Source organism: Limanda limanda, chromosome 18 (genome assembly GCF_963576545.1).
Source record: "Limanda limanda chromosome 18, fLimLim1.1, whole genome shotgun sequence".
Taxonomy (NCBI): Eukaryota; Metazoa; Chordata; class Actinopteri; order Pleuronectiformes; family Pleuronectidae; genus Limanda; species Limanda limanda.
This window is the reverse complement of record NC_083653.1, coordinates 5,939,017-5,959,409: the sequence shown is the minus strand read 5'-3', so window position 1 is coordinate 5,959,409 and position 20,393 is coordinate 5,939,017. Positions and strand designations below refer to the sequence as shown.

The 20,393-nt window shown below is 45.1% G+C and overlaps 1 protein-coding gene across 1 annotated transcript in view; it reads left to right on the top strand.

The window, feature by feature from the left end:
* Window positions 1–20,393, top strand: part of LOC133024622 (protein eva-1 homolog C) — a 71,740-nt gene that overhangs the window by 22,412 nt on the left and 28,935 nt on the right. The window contains exons 3-5 of the mRNA XM_061091781.1: window positions 651–774; window positions 2,779–2,931; window positions 10,984–11,127. Coding sequence (XP_060947764.1) covers window positions 651–774; window positions 2,779–2,931; window positions 10,984–11,127 — 421 coding nt within the window. The remainder of the gene's footprint in view (window positions 1–650; window positions 775–2,778; window positions 2,932–10,983; window positions 11,128–20,393) is intronic.

Here is a 20,393-nt window from a genome sequence, read left to right as displayed (position 1 = left end):
ACCAAACTAAAACCGTTATATTTTAGCTTCACGTCTGGGTAGTGGACAGAAGTGGAAAGGCATCGTATATCTTTATATGCAGTTACAACAGTGAAACTTTGAGCTAAATGCTAACATGCTCTCAATGACATTGCCAAAAATCAGAAGGGCATGCGACCATTTGCTAATTAGCACCAAACACACAGTAGAGAAGAGGATGATTGGGAAAGTGATCAGTTTTGCATGTATTCCTAAAAGTATCTTCCAGTTCGTGTTGCAGCTCATTCCTTAGTTTCACTGTTGAACACGGGAAAGCGTCGGGCACAGAATCCGTTCAGTCATCCCTCCAGCGAGTGGGATTTCACTGCGGGAGAATGTCGGAATGTGCTCACCTGGGTTACAGCGGGCTTAAAGATGATGAAACCAGAGAAGCAGCAGGATGCCAGGAAATGAGCGCTATTGAGCTTTCCAGAGTTTTCTTTCTCCTGTTCTCTTTTTTGTTGCCCCTCTGACCTGCTCCTGTCCTCCTTATTCCCATGGCTCCCAGCAGGCCCCGTTTGAAGTGGTTTTAGGTTTGCTCGCTGCTGGTCTCACCGTCGCTGGCTTATTGTTCTTCACCTAAACCTCTCTTTGGTCTTCTCTCGCTCTCTGTCACTCTTTCCCCCCTTTAGAAAATGCTGGACGAGTGCCAAGACAGAAGGAGCTGTCAAGTCCTTGTCAACAGCCGCGTGTTCGGGACGGACCAGTGTCCTGGCATCAGTAAATACCTCATTGTCTGGTACAAATGCCGACCGAGTAAGTCCCTCATCGCCTCCCGTCCAGGCACTGACACACATGTTGTCCCTGTTTGTGCTCGGACTCTTCTTTCACTTTTTCTCCTCTTTGCTCAGAAGAACACCGAAGGGGGTGGGGTCACTTCACGTGCACTAGGGTCAACAATGAAAGGAAATCCAATCTATTTTTATTATCGTTACATGTATTGAAGAACCCCTCGCTCCAATTAGTCTTCGCCTGTCCTGCCTCTCTGCTCCATTTAGAAGAGAAAAGAAACACTTGTTGCGTGCCTGCTCCTTTCTCCCTCTGCCTCCCGCTCCCCATGAGCCAGGAAGCTGAGAGTATCACTCCAGATCGGAGCCACAACAGTGAAGTAATCCCACCCAGATTCTGGTCTGCGTTCACGGCTCAGTGCCGCGCTGAGCCGAGCTGCACTGAGTTGTGCAGCAGTTCACACTGGAGTGACCAGAAGTGGACATTAATCCACTGATCATCCCCCTCCCTTTCCCTCCCAACACTCCCTTTCCCTCCCCACTTTTCTCTCTCTCCACCGTAGCCTGGGGCCAATCAACAGCTCTTTGTTCACTGTCACTTAACCAATGACTTCTCGGAGGGGGGGGGGGGGGGGAGAATGACCGCATGTGGTGTTAGTGAGGTGCAACGGGCAGGTGTCACTGCCTCTGAAAGGAGAGGTGGATCCAGGACGGAGGAAGTGGAGGAGAAAGGGAGGGAGGGAGCGAGTGAAAGAGAGAGAACAAGAGCAAAATCCATCACCAAGAGACATAACAAACCAGTCGCATCCCTTCTCCCCCCCCCACCACCCCTGCTCTCTCTCTCTCTCTCCTGTGAGCATTCCTGTTCCACTCCCCACATGGTTGAAGAAGCGGCTGCTGTTGTGTTTTTATTTGCCGGCCGGCCGAGCTGCTCCGGCTGTCACAGGTCACTGTGGCTGGGTGTGTGTGAGGAATGTCGCTGCGTGGCTCTACATGTCCACCGAGCAGCTCCATCTCTGTTACTACCTGTTACTACACTGACTGGAACCAGGCCGCTGGGCTCAGTGCTTATTCAAACCTGCTCTACAGATGTTTACAATACAAATGATTCAAAAACAAATCTGTCCTCAAAATACTTCCTTTATCTAGCAAATATCTACCATCATATCATCAGTACTATTAACATCATCTTGCCACTGCACCTTATCTACCTATTTTATTTTATTTTATCTTGTGCTTCTGTTTTTTATTCTTTCTACCTCAACATTTTTTATTTTATTCTATTGTATTGTATTTTATTGTATTTAAATATACCGGCTGCTATGGCAACTTACTTTCCCTTCGGGGATGAATAAAGTACTCTATCTATCTATCTATCTATCTATCTAAATCATTAATGTCGAAATCAAGTTGTACGTAACCCCTTATTGCCTAAATTAATTTCCCATATATAAAAAAAATATTATTTGTGTTTTTGGCTGTCATACAGATGCTAAATTAAGTGGAGATTGTTAATTTCAATAAAGCATATACAATAGATATAAAATTTAGGTATTAGGCAAATTAGCGACATTAGGCATAATGGGGCACAGCCGTAATTTAACAAATTTTCCAGTCTCTGGTGTGTAGATTATTATACTGATGCTGCTTTTGCTTGAAATTGAATAACAACATATGTGTCTGTACAATCGTTGCTGTTCCATCATCACAGTATTTCAAATACAGCTTAATATCTCAAAATAACTTTGCTGCACAGTGCCAAGGGGCTAGTATGTATTTTCCACTCCGACCACTAGATGGCAGCAGAGTTCTTCCAATACCTTCATGGTATGTGTAGTATTTGCACCATCAGGCATTAGTGGGATAAAAAGACCGGAATGGGGTTTGAGGCAAATTCGCGACATTCGTCTACAAGGGGTTAATGGTTTTTCGACACTGAATAGAAAGCGATTCTTTTATCTGTAAATAAAAGACTTGTATGATTCTATTTTCTATGTTTTAACATTTCTTGTCCTCTCTTTTCCATCTCCAGACGAGTATAAGAGTAAGGTGGTGTGTGAGGAGGAGAGGATGAGGCTGAGCTGCAAGCGGGGAATGCAGATCGCCATTTACTCCGCCATGTTTGGCCGAACGCAGCAGGGCACCCTGGAGTGTCCCCTTCACCACCGGAGGGCGCCGTCAGTAGGTGAGACCCGTTCTTACCCCCCCGCTGCAGGTCACCAGACGGGTGAGGAGCCCAGGAAGCTGCATTTCTGTCAACAGACCCAGTTTTCCATGATTTAAGTGAATGCATGAATACTACTAACGTTTTGTCCATGTTCACATATATAAATTAAAGGTTTTACCTAACTCAACAAAAGCCATTGAGCCTGTGATGCTACAATGATTTATTGTTCAAGGCTTTAATCAATCAATCATTAGATTTACTTTATTTCTATTTGATGCTAATTTCCTTCATAGCCTTGGCTGTGGGTCAGTCTGAGGTCGGGAGAGGAATGAGATTTCCTTCATGAAGACACAAGCTGGGAATGTAAATCAGCTCAGCTTGGGTTTGCATGATGTTTACTTGAGAGTCCTTGTCCTGCTTATGCTGCTCTACATGCTAATGTATTGACAGAGTGGAACTTAAGGTCAATCCGGGCTCTGATTTGTTCTCGTCTGAGTGAAACACACCGGGTGTCGTGCAGCCGATGAGGAAAAGATTTTACTGATGAGTTTTTACAAGTCGGGGCTCGAACACCTTTGAACTCCGAGCTGCAAACAGTGCCAGGATCTGAACTCCAGCGGAATCTCTCCTTCATAAATTATCTTTGATTTGAGAAGCTGGTGTTGCTCGGTGGATTGTGATCATTTCCTCTCCTGCTCCTTTCGCTCTAGAACAAACACTGGTCGGCCACACCCACACTTCACCTTATAGCTATTCACACACACGCAACACTTCCTACCAGGATAACTGATTAATAACTTCCACAAAAGAAATGGCTCCATCATGTTCCGAGACGTATATGCAACCAGCACTCGAGCCCAGGTCAAAACTCACCACACACACACACACACACACACACACACACACACACACACACACACACACACACACACACACACACACATTCGTCAGGGGAATTGTGGTGGAATGTAGATCAGATGTCTCTGTCATCCAAAGCAAAGAGTTTGGCCCGTAGAAAAGGGACAGTATTGAGTTCCCTCCAAGTATGTGTGTGTGTGTGTGTGTGTGTGTGTGTGTGTGTGTGTGTGTGTGTGTGTGTGTGTGTGTGTGTGTGTGTGTGTGTGTGTGTGTGTGTGTGTGTGTGTGTGTGTGTGTGTGTGTGTGTGTGTGTTGGTGTGTGTGTGTGCGTGGGATATCCAGACGTACTCTCTTTCTTGTTTGGGAGAATGTTAATGACTCTAAGCTTGGATACATGACAAGTTTTATAATAGGTAGCTACTGTGGTGGTGGTGGGGGGGCTCGCCTCTTTGCAGGGAAGCTTTGTTTTGTTAATGTATAGAAGGAACTGTACACTGAGGTTTGTAAATAAGTAACAGTACCAGAGCAGGTGTAAGTGTAACTGAGTGTGAGAGTGTAAACCACCAACCTTGTCAGGACCAGCAGGCCTCATTATGACCAAAGCCCAATCTTAATGGGGCAAAATGTCAGTTGTGAGCTCCAGTTTGAGTTAGGGGTAAGATATGATTTGAGGTAAGGTTCAGGTTGTTTAAGGTAAGGGATAAGAATAGCCGTGTGTGTGTGTGTGTGTGTGTTCTGTACGAGGAGCCTCAGCCAGCCGTGTGCAGGTGGACCAGGAATGTGCGACAGGTAGGTGTAGCTGACCTGATATCTGGTTTCAGACTCCGGATTAAATACACGAGCTGAGTTCCCTCCTCATTGATGTAAAACTGACTCCACTGGGACGGTTGTGTAGAGAGCAGATTAGAGCCGAGGCGTCGTGGTGTTTCCTGTCAAATCACATGTTAACCCTGCACGTGTTTACCTCAACTGCAGACTGAGACATACACAAACGCCTGGTTGTTCCTGTCCCACCCTCCTGCAGCATGCTTTTCTATCTGTCCATCACACACACACACACACACACACACACACACACACACACACACACACACACACACACACACACACACACACACTCCCACCACCCACTAACACCTCCTCGGGCTGTGGGGCTCTAGCGGTGCCCTGGTGGGATTTCCCCTGTCAGCTCCGTCTTTGATGTGGCTCCCACGTCACCGGGAGCAGGAAGTGAGGGTGTCTTGAGTGACAGCTCAGACACACACCGTTCATTATTTTTAAATGTTTTTCCCCCCTCCACGTTTTCCCCTCCTTTACCTCGCACATGTGTGTGTGTTTGTTATTCTGTGCGTCTGAATAATCGTCACGCACACATTTCCGTTTAGAACCCATTTCGATTTGACGTCTCTTTAAACACGGGTTTGAATGGGCCCAGGTTCTAGTGATTTGCTAAACTGCACCCCCCTGAGGTGTGAGCTCGACGCCTGGACCCCCGGAGCTGCGTGCACCTGTCCAGGTGAACTCTGGGTGCAGAGAGAGATTGCAGTGTGCGGCGGCAGCAGCTGGGATTCGCTGGTTCACTGTTTACCCCACAGAGAATCACCTCACATGTTCTGTTTCATCCAAAGACCAAGATTGTAGTGTAACGATGGCCACCTGCCAAACACTGATTATTTTCTTTAAGTGAGTCGTAGAGAGAGCCACACGGGCTGCTAAGACACTGTGGCTTAGGGGGTAGAGCGGGTCGTCCCCTAGGCAGAGAGTTTGTGGTTTGATCCTCTGATGCTCCAGTCTACATTCTGAAGAGGCAAGATACTGAAACCCCAAATTGCCCCTGAAGGCTGTGCTGACAATAAATGGTAAATGAATGTTCCCCTGTGCATTTGGGCTTGGACGACTTCAGCCACAGAGTGTGCAGCAAATGGGAATGCATAATCTGGATCCATTATGAGCGACCAGTAAAACCAGTGGAAGGAATAAACAGCCCAGTGGTTAACTGACTACCTGGTGAGCAAAAGCCCCAAAGGCGAACAAAATGAAACGTCCCATAACCTTGAATAAAATAGGTAATTTCTCTGGTTTTTAACAATATAGGAAACGTTTTCTCTACTACATCACTGTGACTCTAATGTAAGGGCACAAGTCAACAGAGTTATTAACACAGGTCTTTCACTTTTAGATATTTTAATGAAAAATCATTCCATATGCTTCTCTTCATCTGGAGGAAGTCTTACTTCTTGTGAATGAAGAGCTCCACAGAGCAGGTATCTTCTTCCTTGCTGAATCCAGAAGCCCTGGAAAAGAAGTGCAACACACAAAAACAAGTGCACACACACACACACACACAGGCATGTGCGCACAGAAGTGAGGACCTTTGATGTCGCCTGCTCCTTGGTAGTGGGGGGGGGGGGGTGGGAGTGGTGGAGTTGGACAGGTCTTGGCGGCGATAGAGAATCCTCAAAGCAAAGGGGCCTGTTCAGCCCTCCTCTCTCATCTGCCCCATTACCATCACACACACACCTCCTGACATCTAAATAGCCCCCCATGCTTGGCATGCAGGGTCCCAGACTGCTTCTCTTTTTTTTTTTTTCTTGAGCTTTCACTTTTGAGCATGTGCTTCGGACGAGGATCTCAGTAAGATGTTTCCTAACTATAAGCCCGGCCTGGTCGGATGATCAGAGTCGTTTTTTTAAAAAGCTGGGCATGCACAGCTGCAGGTCCAATTTAACACTTGGCTGTCGGAAGCCGGTTCCAGTTGTTAGGGTCCGAGCTGCTCTACTGTAACTCTATCTGCTCTGCTCCTCGGCCGTGATGCACACGGAGCAGGCAAATAGCAGCATGTCAGCGTGGTCTCTGACTTATGGTCCTGGGTGCTCAAAGCTCTTTTGAAGGAGAAATCAGTCAGTGCACGGTAGAAGGTAACTTCTCATTTCTTAGAGTCTGCCAAATGTTGCATGTACTTCTACAGCAGAAAGTGGTCAGTGATGAATAAATATTACTTTCTATTTACTTAGATTTGGCAGTTACACCCAAATATTTCTCCCTTGCCTCTGAGAAATTAGAACAATTAGAAATTAGAGTAATTTTCCTATAGACATCTCATTTCTCAGAGTCTGCCAGGTACCATGAACTTCACACTGCATTCCATGATGCAAGTTCAACTCAAGCTTTTGTTGATTGTAACTCAGACGTGTTGCTCTCGTATCTAAAGTAAAACATATCCGCTGGGTCGACTGTTTTCGTGCAAAGTGCTTCTGACTCTCGGAATAACCTGCTATCAACTTACAGATGCAGCTGAGGGAAACTCTCGTGCATGCTCATGTGCATGTGTGCACGCATGTTTCTGTGCAGGAGAGATCTGCAGGTCACTTAAACACTTGATACATACTTTAGTTCTCGAATCCTCTGCGCTGCTGCTGCTGAAAAGACCATTTACAGTAAATGTGAGTGTCAAATTCTTTAATGGCTTCCACATAAAAGCCCCTGCCGTGTGCAGGTCCTTTAAACCCCCCCCCCCACCCTCTCTTCAAAAGTCACTTTTTTTATATTATACAAAGACTTTCAATCCCACAACAATGACTTAAGCCTCCCTATCAAATGATCTGTGTGGCAGGTGAGTCAGAGGAGAAGATGAGATGAGGAGATGAGTGCTTGTGAAAAGTTGGTCCGCCCATTGTCCTGGAAATTCCAGGAAAGGTGTGCATGCGTGGGTGGAAAACCAGGAGGATTGTTGTGGAGAATTTCCTTGGAAAGGTTGCCGTGGATACACTGTATGTATATATGTGTGTGTGTGTGTGTGTATGGGGGGGGGGGGACGACACTGCCCTATAAAGTTGTGCAAGGCAGTCTTTCAGTCCATCAACAGCAACCACAACACAAAACTGGGGTTAAATTTGGGATGGGGGGGGTGTTCACTCGTGTTCACTCCTTCTCTCCTTGGTGTGGATTTTTTTGTAGTTGTGTTATGATGATTCTGCAGAGGGGGGGGGCTGGCTCGTTACCTGTGAAGGCACAATCTGAGGCCGACGGTCGTTGAAGCGAGCAGAATGTACGACGGATGATTGATGATGAGTTGTTGAGCCGTGTCCAGGTGCTGCTGGTACGGGGGGGGGCATAGCAACACACTGACATTACCACTAGGGGGTGGGTGATCCAACTATGAGTCATTTAAGGGATACATAGGTGCACAAAAGTGTTGTGGCTCTCTGTATCTGACCCCCATGTTGCATGTCTTCACTGTGGACTCATGCTCCACAGGCCTGGCCCTTGTTGGGTGTGTGGTGGGTCGGAGGGTTTGGTGCACGGGCTTGGAGCTGGTGGAGGGTAAAGGTTAGAGGTAACGGGGGTTGTTCATGCCTATTCCCCTCGCTCTGTGTGTGTGTGTGTGTGTGTGTGTGTGTGTGAGAAAGGCTCTATGCTTGCCTGTCTGTGTTAAAGCCGTTAATGAGAGCCAGAGAAGGTCAGATCCTGAGGAATGCTCCTTTAAACTACAAAAATATGCCCTGTGTGTGCGCGTGTGCGTGTGTGTGTGGTTAGAAAGCCAGTGGACAAAGAATAAATGTGTGTGTGTGTGTGTGTGTGTGTCTCCATCCTCTTGTCTCTAGACATCTCTATCTGTCTCCAGACCCCCCCCGTCCCACTGTGGGCCCCCTGCTCAAGTAATCACCCACAGCCAGTAATCAAAGCAGCAGCTAATGGGGGCCTGTCTGTCAGTGGGGAGGAAGGTTTTCTGTGTGGCACAGCGACTCGACCGAGCGCTCAGGGGAGGAGAGGAGAGAGAGAGAGAGGGAGAACAGATTAAGGCACTGGGCTGCAGAAACAAATATAGATACAGGATCTTTATATATCTGCACAAAATTCACCTGTTGTCCAACTTACACCAGATCTTTGTGTAGCAGATTACCTTTAAAGTTCAAAATCCCAAATGTTGCATGTACTTCTACAGCAGTGAGTGGTCAGTGATGAATAAATATTACTTTCTATTTACTTAGATTTGGCAGTTACACCCAAATATTTCTCCTTTGCCTCTTTAGATCCTCTTTAGAATTAGAGTAATTTTCCTATAATTATTTAATACACAGTTAAATCAAGTTATAATGTATTGACAGAGTGATGAATTGTCTCTGACTCCTTCCTGAGAGCACTGACCTTTCCCTGCAGATGATGTTAGCAGCTCAGTCACTTGACCTCGGAGGTGTCCGTCTCCCCGGTGCCGCCGCCGTCCACCTCACCTCATTGTGGTCCGGAATTCCAGTCTGTCGTCTCCAGCTGGGAAACGTCCGGTTGCCCCTTTGAACATCACCCAAATGATTGATTGATTGATTCGGGTTCACATTTTTTTGATAGCGTAACACACGAGCTGTGACCCGGACCTGCTGTTTCTCTCTCCGAGGCAGGATCACACAGTTCTGGACCATTCAAAGAATTTCTATTGTTGACGCTGTCCACGACCACTTGATTAGCGTCTTTCACTTCCTGACTCCGACATTTACCCTTTGACCCCGAGCCATAATTTGTTGCGGCCCGTTGACGTGTGAGCTGAGCCTGTTCTCTCTTACCTTTTCTCTCTTGATCTCTCTTTGGGGCCCACCGGGGCAGACGGTGCGAGACCCCAGTGTCCACTTTCAAAGGCTCATCTCCTTGTGTTGTTTTTAGGAGTTAGATGGAACCACACAGGGGCCTGGGAGGAATTCATGTGGAACCCAGAGCCATTCACTTTCCCACAAAACCCAGGGGGAGGTGCGTCCAACTTAGTTAGTGCTTCTCACACCTCCATCTGCAGCGTCACTTAAGTTCATGATGTGGAACAGGCGGTAGAATACTGAGGCCACTGGGATCCTGCTTTTTGAGGGTATTTAATGCTTTCAGATCTAGTTTTCATAATGCATGATAAAGTATTTCATATTATTGTTCTTTAGTTCTTTACTTCATTCACATATTGAATTTGCAGTTTATTGTCTTGAGCCCATAATATGTGGCTCTGGTGCAGGTTCTGACCACTAAATTCAAAATAAGTACATTTATATTTAAACAAGCATAATTATTCTTCATCTCAATTATTAGCCAATGAGTTGTGATCATTATTTCAGGGATAATCATGTAGCACAGAAATTGCCCGAGTGAAGATTTAATGTATTCCCTCAGTTTGTTTGTTACCGTCTTTAAAAAATAACTGAACTGATTGTTAGAAATTTTATCAAATTTTTAAAAGCAAAACTGCCACATAATGCTTGAAATTAGCTTCTTTTCTTATCTGGTGGAAAATTCAATATCTTCAGGTTTAATTTGTTTGATAAAACAAGCGTTTTTGCAAATGTGTTAAACCACATTCTCCCTTCACTGTTCTCCTTTAATTTTGAGATCATCAATTAATCAGGACACCAAATCTGCAGGCCACTTTAAAGGGGTGTTTTATTTAAGTGTGGGCTCATTAAAACCACATTTAAAAGCAGGTTAGCATATGATCCTCTTTTGTCGGAGTAAGGAAGTCAGAGCGGAACAGGAAAAGAAAAGAGCCTCATCTTTCCTTCCACAAAGATCTGGAGGAGCAGTCGGGTGCTTAGTGATGATGTATGAGTCCCATCCATTACTCCGTCTGGTCCACATACACAAACACTCACACGCACACACACACACACTTCCACAAGTACACACACACACACGCTGGATCAGGTGTCTCTTTAGACAATGTGAGGCCCCGGTGAGGTTCCTCTGTGAGGGTCTGTTGTGGACAGAGGCTCCACCGTGGGAGCTGGGAAAACCTTTGTGTGCGAGAGAGGGTCCTTTACTGTATGTAGCGCATGTGTGTGCAGGTATGTGTGTGTGTGAGTGTGTAAGTGTGTGTGTGTGGGTCCATCTTAGTTGTAGCTGTCAGATACTCATGTATTGTTATTGTGCCTGAAGTGCTGCTTGTCCATCAAACACTTAACAGGGAGCAAGAGAATCACATGTTTTAAGAACACGAAGAATATCTTGATTAATGTTCACGCAAATGATTTCAATTAATTGATAAGTTACTGTTAACAGACTAATTGATTTCTAAACTTATAATGTACATTTTCCCTTTAATTGGTACCAAATTTGCAGTTTTCTACAAACCTACCAGAAGAAATTCGCTACAGTGACGTGACCAGAACAGATATTTTAAGTACAACCCTGAATATAAAGTGATTTGGTCCGAACTGACCTGGTCCTTCTCCGTCTCTCCGTCAGACTGCCAGTCGTCTGTGGCTCTGCAGGTCGTCACCGCTCGCTGTCAGGGCAAGAAGAGCTGCCTGGTCCGAGCCTCCACCAGAGACTTTGGAGATCCGTGTTACTCCGGCACCAGGAAGTACCTCAGCGTCATCTACACCTGTGGTGAGTCCCCAACGCACCTTTTACTCAGGACTTCTGTTTCTCTCCCACCAGGGGGCGGTGTTCACTCACTGATCAGCTTGACCCCAGGGTTTGTGATGTTTTTAACTCAGTGTCAAGCTAATTTAAGACTATTTCAACTTTTACTACAAACTCGAATGCAGTCACCTCCAGTGGAAAATGGCAAGAGGCAATTTTCATCAAGCGACACGACTTCACCGTCATGTTTGAGACTCTGAAAGGTTTCTGAAGGAATGCACTGTTTGTTTTCTGACTCCGAAGCAGTTTCTTTCAGGAGTGAGCAAACGGAAGCCAAGTTCAAAGCTTAAAAACTTGTTTTCCATCCTCAGAACATAGTAAAAAAAAATAAAAAGTCTGGCATTACATCCATCTTCTGTTTTGGCTTTATGTCTGTGCAGATGAGGGAGAATGATTATCTTCCTTTTTATCTGTTTCCCACCCCTGGGATAATCCTGGACTGTCAAGGCTGTAATTCATTAACCTCAAGCTTGGAGACACACACACACACACACACACACACACACACACACAGACACACACACGCCTGAGTCGCCTCCAGCACCAGGAACTGATCTCTCAGCACCGGGGCCTGAAGCGTCTCAAAACCATCGGTGGCAAAACAATCCCAGATCCGCACCAGGAGGAATGTTGTGTTTGGCTCTTAAGTGTCCAGATTTCTAGGAAAAGGGGTTTTTATATTTGCGAGTTCCTACATTGCGTCTAAAAATGATTGTTATGTTTCTGGAAGGACTGTGAATTCCTCCTTGCCGGTGTCGGTGTGATTCCCCACTTCCTGCCCACAGCTCCTGTCAGAGCTCGTGGTGTAAAACTGGTCGTAAAGTTCTTATCACAGTCAATTGATTCTACGTCTTTTGCGTGTGATGGTTGAATCCGTCCGTCCTCTATCTCTGTAACCATCGGCCGGCCCAGACACTGATACACAGGCCGTTCGGCTGTGTTTACCGAGTCGTTTGGCTCGGAGTCTCTTTCTGACCTCCTCTTATCTGCCGCTGATAACACCACGTACTCTGTGAGGAAGGGGCAGCGGAGAGAAAAGGGAAGGATGTGGAACGGTGTAAACGTTTAACAGATAGAGGAGAGGGGCATGTGTGTGTGTCTGTGTGTGTGTGTAAGTGTGTAAGTGTGCTCTCAGGGGGAGTAGGTGGGTTTTCTGTGCTGTGGTCAGAGTTGAGAGGGGTGGGGGGGGGTGGATGTGAGTAAATCAGTCTCGTTGCTGTAGACATGAAGTCACTGGTTTGCTCCAGGCTCCAGCAAAGTGGTAATTTTGGGAGATCCTCTTTCATTGGTGGTTGAGTGTGTGTAGAATTGACCCCATTTGTGTCGGAATAGAGAGCGGAGGATGTCTGTCTGCACATGATTGGTAGCGTTGGCGTGCATATCCGCGTGTGTGTGAGAGTGTGTGTGTGTGTGTGTGTGTGAGTGTGTGTGTGTGTGTGTGTGTGTGGCGGTGGTCTGAACAATGTTTTGTTTCAGCTATAAATAGTGGCGTCTACTTACACAAAGTGATTGATGCCACAAAAACCTTAAAAACCCAAGATGACGTTTTGATGGATAGTGAATAAGTAAATGATGAAGTACAAATTAATTCGTGAACAAAACCCTGATTCCGCAAAAAAGAGTCTTTGTTCTGATAATCTGGGTAAGTCTGTAGAGAGTTTAAAGAAATACCGACTTTGTTTCTTTTGAAAAGATCATGAAGTGAACTCCCTGCCTCCCTGTGTGTGTGTTTGTGTGTGTGTTTGTGTGTGTTTGTGTGTTCAGCTCGTTTCACAGAGGTGTTAACCCACTTAAAATCGTTCTTTTCCTGTGATGACCTAAGTGCTGTTTCAGTGGCTCCTGCAGCCTGCCAAGTAAAGAATAATTAGGAAACTGTTTTATAAGTCTATATATCTGCATGAATAAGTGTCGAGTGTGTGTTTATAAGTCGGCGTTTGGGTGCACACACACACACACACACACACGTGCAGGCAGGCGTGCGCACACATCGGCCCCCAGCTTGCCCGTGATTTATAAAGCCATCAACCCGCAAGAGCTCCGGCTTCTTCCTCACACAGCCTCCGGGGTGGAGGCGATTCTTAGGAATAACACAGCAGCAAATGGTCTGAAACCTGCCATCAGTCTCCCAGCAGATCACACACACACAGCAACACACACACACACACACACACACACACACACACACACACACACTGCACAGCCACCACTGTCAGGCTTCATTTAAACCCACTCCCCCCCCCAGGAGGAAGTCCCCATGGTTTGTTTATTTGTCAGAAAAAGCAGAAACAACTTCAGGAGTCCCGCTGCAGATTAACCGCAGCTCTAAATATTTGACGTTTCATTATTTGAAGAAGATTAAGGTATAAAATAAACTCGTAGCACTGTCCTCTGTCTTGCAAAATCATTCGTAGCCTAAACATGGAAATACTGACGCCCCGGTGCGACGGCTGGTGATGCAGTTGATGGATGAGCCTGCTCGGTGGCACGCTCTTCAAAAAGCAAGGTTCCAATGTGGCGGCTTTGAAGTTTCTTTTCTTGCAATGTTTTGTTTTGTCCGAGTTTGACCTCCTGTCTTCTGAACCTGGGATGGAAATAGGGGTGGGAATTGGCAAAAATGTGACGATTCAATAGTATTGCGATATTTGGGCCACGATTCAATAGTATTGCGATTCTGCGATATATTGCGATACTGCAAGTATTGCGATTCGATTCTGCGATATATTGCGATTCATGTCCCCCATATTATTCAAAGGCATTACAAAAAATGAGGGAAATAAGACTGCTCAACTCACTTCAAGAGTCACATTTAATTCTGTGAACAACATTGTCTTCTACACATTAACTGAAGTGTAAAAACTCAGAAAGGGTAGTGCAAAAACTTTGTCATGCAATATTCAGGACACAGGACCTTTGTAATTATTTTCTGAATAGGAGACCTCTCACATGAACACTGAGCTCAATCATATAAATAAGAGTAACCTAGAGCTTCAATCAGATTGAGACCTGCAAGGTCATGACCCAAAATGTTAAATTCATTTGGGAATATTGGCATTTTTGTTCAGAAAAAGGAGTTGGTCAACATGCTCAGATGTTAAAGTGCTCCTCTGGGCCGTTACTATATCTCCTGCAGTGGAGAACATCCTTTCCTCATACACACTAGGTATCTTTTAAACTCTGAAACTCTCCTCGTCATGCTTTGCCAGCCAGGGGCTGTTACATATATAATTGTAAATAAATATTAATATTTTTTTTTTTAAATATTGCAATACTTTGTGCTACAGTATCGATATAATCGCGGGCGCAAAATATCGCGATACTGAACAGAATCGATTTTTTCCCCCAGCACTAGATGGAAAGCTCTGCCTCCATGCAACACGTATACATCTTTACGTTCTCATGCTGTATGTTGTTTTTTTTGGTGATGTGCTGCTATAAAAGTTGCAGGAAGGGTTTTATTTATTCAGCTCCCAGACGTCTGAGGCCTGTCCTGCAGCCTCTTAACATCATTTTTCTATTTGTCAACATCCTTCCTCTGTCCGGTGAGCACAGAGGAACAGCCCGAGGGCGTCCTGCTCCTGTGTGTGTGTGTGTGTGTGTGTGTGTGTGTCCTTGTACCTGGAAGGACGGAGATAAACATGATTTATGGACATCCATGATGAAAAGATCATATCCAGGAAGAAGAAGGAACTTTCCGTCCCTTTCTCCTTCTTGTTTCAGTCCCACATTCAGGCCTCCTTTCCCAGCTCTAACCCCCCCCTCACTCCTGAGAGGTGGAGGCCTCCATCTTCTAAATGTTCCTCCACGTCTCCACTGCTGTGTAATGTATCAGCCTGAACCAGCCACACAGCCTCTTTTGAACCTCGCACACCAGACTCTCTCTTGGGGGGATAAAAGGTCATGGAAAACCTAATGAGCAGGTCTAATTGCTGCAGAGGAAATGGATTAATTGCGGCACTTAGGTGGTTAACGTGGGATCCAGGGCAGGTGAAGGGAGGGGGCTTGATGAAATTGGCAACTCAAGCATTTCCAACCCTGGGGTAGAAACCTCAAAATGGAAACAAGATCCCCAAAAAACCTAATGAGACCATTTTGAATATGAGTTTTCATACATGTCTACAGCCTCTGTTTTGTACCGGAAGCATAAAGTGACAGATTTTCCACTAGTTGGACCGTTATTAAAATAAAATGGGAAGCTCGTAGTTTCCTCGTTTCCCAGTGTGTCACACAATCTTTCTCTATGGAGCAGAAAGAGATGGGACTTGAAGTTCAATTCGATTTTGAGTTTAAAATGTCAGTCTCGACCTCTTGAGTGTGAATTGAATTAACTTAGATTTGATACAAGCAGATTTGATTCAGCTCATTTTTGTCTAAATTTGATTTTCTTTTTATGTTTTTCTCTAATTGCTGTTTCCAAAATCTATTTCCCTTCAGTTGGGCAAATAAAAATGTGCGGCTGTGTGGATAGAAGCTGCCGGTCTGGTTCATTTTGGTCAAGGCTTCCCTGCAGGGATGAAACTGTGGGATCTGGCAGAGGTGTGGTCACCGCTCTGAGCTCCCGGTGTTTTTAATGGACACCATCCGAGCAGTGGAGACTGTGGCCGCCTGCTCGCTGCTCATGGGGGGGAGGGTGATTTAGATGTAACAGGGGAAAATATAGGAAGATAAAGATGTAATTCAGAAGCTTGAGGGCTCGATTTGTCCCAATTGGTTCTGCAGACGTACGCAAGGACACACACATGCACGAATGTATTTATGCACGGGAGATGCTTGAGGTGCACATGTGACCGCTGCGAGCCGAGCAGTCCTCCGGCTCCCCAGCGCACAACCGTGTCCCGTCAGCAGAGGAGACTGTGGGGAAGATGTTTACTTTGGCCGGGTTGTGTGGAGCTGCAGTCCAGCCAGGCCGGCAGGGAGGCGGGCGGGCGGGGGGGCGCTGCTGCTGCTGCTGCTGACGGGCTCCATGATTCCCTCACCGAAGCTCATCCTACAGCTGCAGGAAAACACACACACAACTCTGCATTTAATGATTCACACTTTGTCCCAGTGGCTTGGAAACACGGGCAACATATATCTGTTTCCAGTGCAGTAATTTCACACTGCCAGACATCATAATGAACACCTAGCTGCTCGCACACGCCCCCTAACAACCTTTTCAAGTAACAACACTAATTCTGTACAACACTCCGCTCCATATACACTTACTTCACATCATATGTGATATGTGTTAATATAAACCGTATTGATATTGTATATCATTTCATACAATAATATTGTCTTTTGCACACTCTGTCTACATATTCTTACACTCATAGTATAATATATATTTATTATCTATTGTATAGTAAAATACTTATATTTATACCTCTCCTATATATCATATCATATTATATCATACTCTCTGTATATTATTTGTATATATAAGTCTATATACACATATTTATACATGTGTATATGTTATTATTATTATTATATTGACTATTATTACTATTATTACTATATATACTGTTGCTGCTGCCATTATTACTATATACTGCTATTATATTGGTATAATTACTATCATATATAAATATATATTATGTTATATTATATACTATATATACTGTACTATTTTTATTTACTGTCTAACAATAACATTACCATCATATCATCAGTACTATTACCATCATCTTGCCACTGCACCTTATCTACCTATTTATCTTGTGTTCTGTTTTTATTCTTTCTACCTCAATATTTTTTATTTTTTTATTTTATTCTATTGTATTGTATTTTATTGTATTCAAATATACCGCCTGCTATGACGACTCAATTTCCCTTCGGGGATGAATAAAGTAATCTATCTATCTATCTATCTATCTATCTATCTATCTATCTATCTATCTATCTATCTATCTATCTATCTATCTATCTATCTATCTATCTATCTATCTATCTATCTATCTATCTATCTATCTATCTATCTATCTATCTATCTATCTATCTATCTATCTATCTATCTATCTATCTATCTATCTATCTATCTATCTATCTATCTATCTATCTATCTATCTATCTAAATTATGAACCTGAATATGAGCGTCTCCTTTTAAAAAAATAAAACATATGAGGCACTGCCAGATTGGGTGTTTTTTCACCAGGCCAGTATCAAACATAAGAAAATGACCCAACTTTGAATACTTCAGCGCTTATGTCGGAGTGTTGGCTCTTGTTGCATCATTATACAGTACGTGGCTGCGACCCGGCCAATTAAGTATTTTACTGGGGTAAAACAAACCAAGAACCTGGCAGAAGGTGTGTTTAGAAACAGTCTTTGAGTTGGATACGCAGAAGGGAATGAAACGGCCCCTCTGACCGCTCCCTCGCCTCGTAACACAGGCCTGACTCTGCAGAAACCCTGGAATAACAGCCGCTGCTGGCACGGTCAGGACCACTGCTGCGAGAACACACACTGCACGTGACCTCCACCGGCCCGCGAGTGTCGGGGTGCTGCATTAATACTGGTTGTGGTTGGTTTCGGCCAATGCCCATGAAAGGTGTTGAGTGTGGTTGGTATAACATCATCTCTGCAACTCATTATTGGACAAACGTGTTCCTGTCCTTCGGTGCTGAAAGTTGGTGAAACCCACTCAGGGCGTGTTCTCTGGAAGACGGGATGGAGGTTTTTTTTGGCGTTGTACCGAGGGTTGCAAACGGGCGGAAAGTTTCCGGTAAATTTCCGGTAAGTTTCGATGATATTACTGGGGAAAATATATTAGCATGCTTATTGTGGATTGTCCATCTGTTCATCTAGCCTATTTCCATTCATTTATCCATCAATAAAAAAAAATAAATACAGACGATTCCAATTGATTGGCTAACTATTTCTATCTCTGGCATTGCATTAGTGTTTTTTTACAAACTTTTTTCTCATCTTATTCTACAGAACAATGCCACGTGCACTATCTCATGTGTGGAGGCATTTCACCCCATCCAATGTAGAAGGAAAGGCTGTGTACATTTGCAAATACTGTGCAAAGACCTATGTTAAGAATGACACAACGATGCAGAAGCATATAGTCAAGTGCCCAAAGTTTCCTCAGGTCTCAAATCAGCCTATGACACAACAAAATGTTTATATTTATGTCTGTATATGACAAGGTAAATACAGTTAGTATAAATTACCCACAACATTTCCAGTTTATTCCTGTTAATTCCCGTTTATTCCCGTTAATTCCCGTTAATTCCCATGGGAAGTTTCCAACTTTGAATATTCCCGGAATTTTGCAACCCTAGTTGTACCAGAGGTTGTGTGTCTGTGCTTTGCCAGCACGTTCAGTCGGCTGCAGCTGATGTCGACCCTTGCATCCTCTGGCGTTTGCCGGCAAGTTCGGTTCACGCAGGCGCCACTCGCAATACACACAGGCGAATAAAATCCGGTGAAATCACGTCCTGATTCGGTTGGTTCTCCCTCCCTCGGACACGTCCACGCTCAGTTTTATGTGCTGTGGGCACACATCACAAATCCCGTTTAATACCCAGTCGATGTGATCACTGGCCCTCGGGGGGGAAAAGTCTGTAAGGCCTTTAATCAGATTAAAATAAATCTTGAACAAAGTGGATTTGGAAAAAAACAAGGTGTTACATTCCCTTTTAAGTTCTCACAGCTCCTCCGACTTTCCCTCTCTCCCCTCTCACATGTTCCACTCACCTTCTCTGGACATCCAATCCAATCTCTCTCTCACGCTGCACAGTCTCTGTTAATCCTGTTTTATACACCGGAGCCACATGTTCACGTGGTGTTGGAATAATCGTAAGAATGACTTCCTGACCAGATGTTTTGACTCGTCTGTTTACAGATTAGTGAGTAAACACGATGAGGAAGCATCATGACAGCGCCTGCACTGATAAACCACCCAGGTGACTGGATGAAGCCTGATAGGATCAATGAGCCCTGAGAGTGATTAACTCAATTCTGAATGAGCATCATCACCTGCTGCCAACAGCTGAAGATAAGCAGAGATAATCTGATGCGTAGTGTAGCATCCAGAGGGGGACGGAGGAAGTAGCCTTTGCAGTACTCAGCTGAGTGTGTTATTCTCAACAACACTTTATCTCCGTTGTGTTGACAGTCTCGTGATGTCGTGGAAAATCAATCGATCTTCCATCCTGTTGGACTGGATACTGAGCCCTCAGTCCTATACGTGGCCTGTGTGTCATGTTATTGAGGCCATAGGTCTCAGCACTTCATATTTACACTGGTGTGTGTCTGGTGGGGGGGGGGGCTGCCTGCCAGTCTGATGATCATTTTGGGCTCTGCCGCTCCACCGCCGCTGCTCAAAGCCACTTGCGTCCCCGGGTCCAGTCCCAGCCGAAGGAATGTTCTGCGTTTGGCTCCGGGCTGTTTGTCTGCTTTACAAACGTCGGATAATGGGAGCGTGTAGTGAGGCCAACACAACACAAACACATGTAAACACGAGTAACAAACCTCCTTTAAAAAACAAGCACAAATGCACAAACACACAAACATCTCCCCTCTTGTCTGCTTGGCCCGTTTTCCCCTCGAATGAGCGACTGGGTCTTTGTTGGGCTGGAAACTGCAGAATCAGCAGAACTCAGGACGAGAAGTCGCTTTGCCAACTTCGCCGACTTCACCCAAACTGTAAACTGCGTACACTGCTGTGTGTTTGTGTGTCGCACGGCGGAAGGACAAGCTCTCCGCTCTTAATTTTTGCGATCCCATCGTTTTCATCATTTGTGAGCCGAGCGTGTTGAATGAATCATGATGGGGGGGGGGGGGGGCCGGGGGTGGAGGGGTAGTTGGTACTAATGCTTTCCAGTCTGTGGCTGGTTTCATTTTTCCCTCCTGCGGTGGACTCGGAAGGAGAGAGAGAGAGGGAGAGGGGAAAGGAGAGCGCAGAATCAGTATGTGTGTGTGTGTGTGTGTGTGTGTGTGTGTGTGTGTGTGTGTGTGTGTGTGTGTGTGTGTGTGTGTGTGTGTGTGTGTGTGTGTGTGTGTGTGTGTGTGTGTGTGTGTGTGTGTGTGTGTGTGTGTGTGTGTGTGTGTGTGTGTGTGTGTGTGTGTGTGTGTGTGTGTGTGTGAGGGACAGTCGGGGGGGGAGTCAAAGGGAGAAATTCCCAAAGCGTCTTAAACTGGAATTTGTACTTCTGCAAAGACAACTTTCAATGTCTCTCTTCAGATCCGTAGATCTACGCTGAGAGGAGACTTGTGGGTCATTGTTGTTGCTTCAGTCACA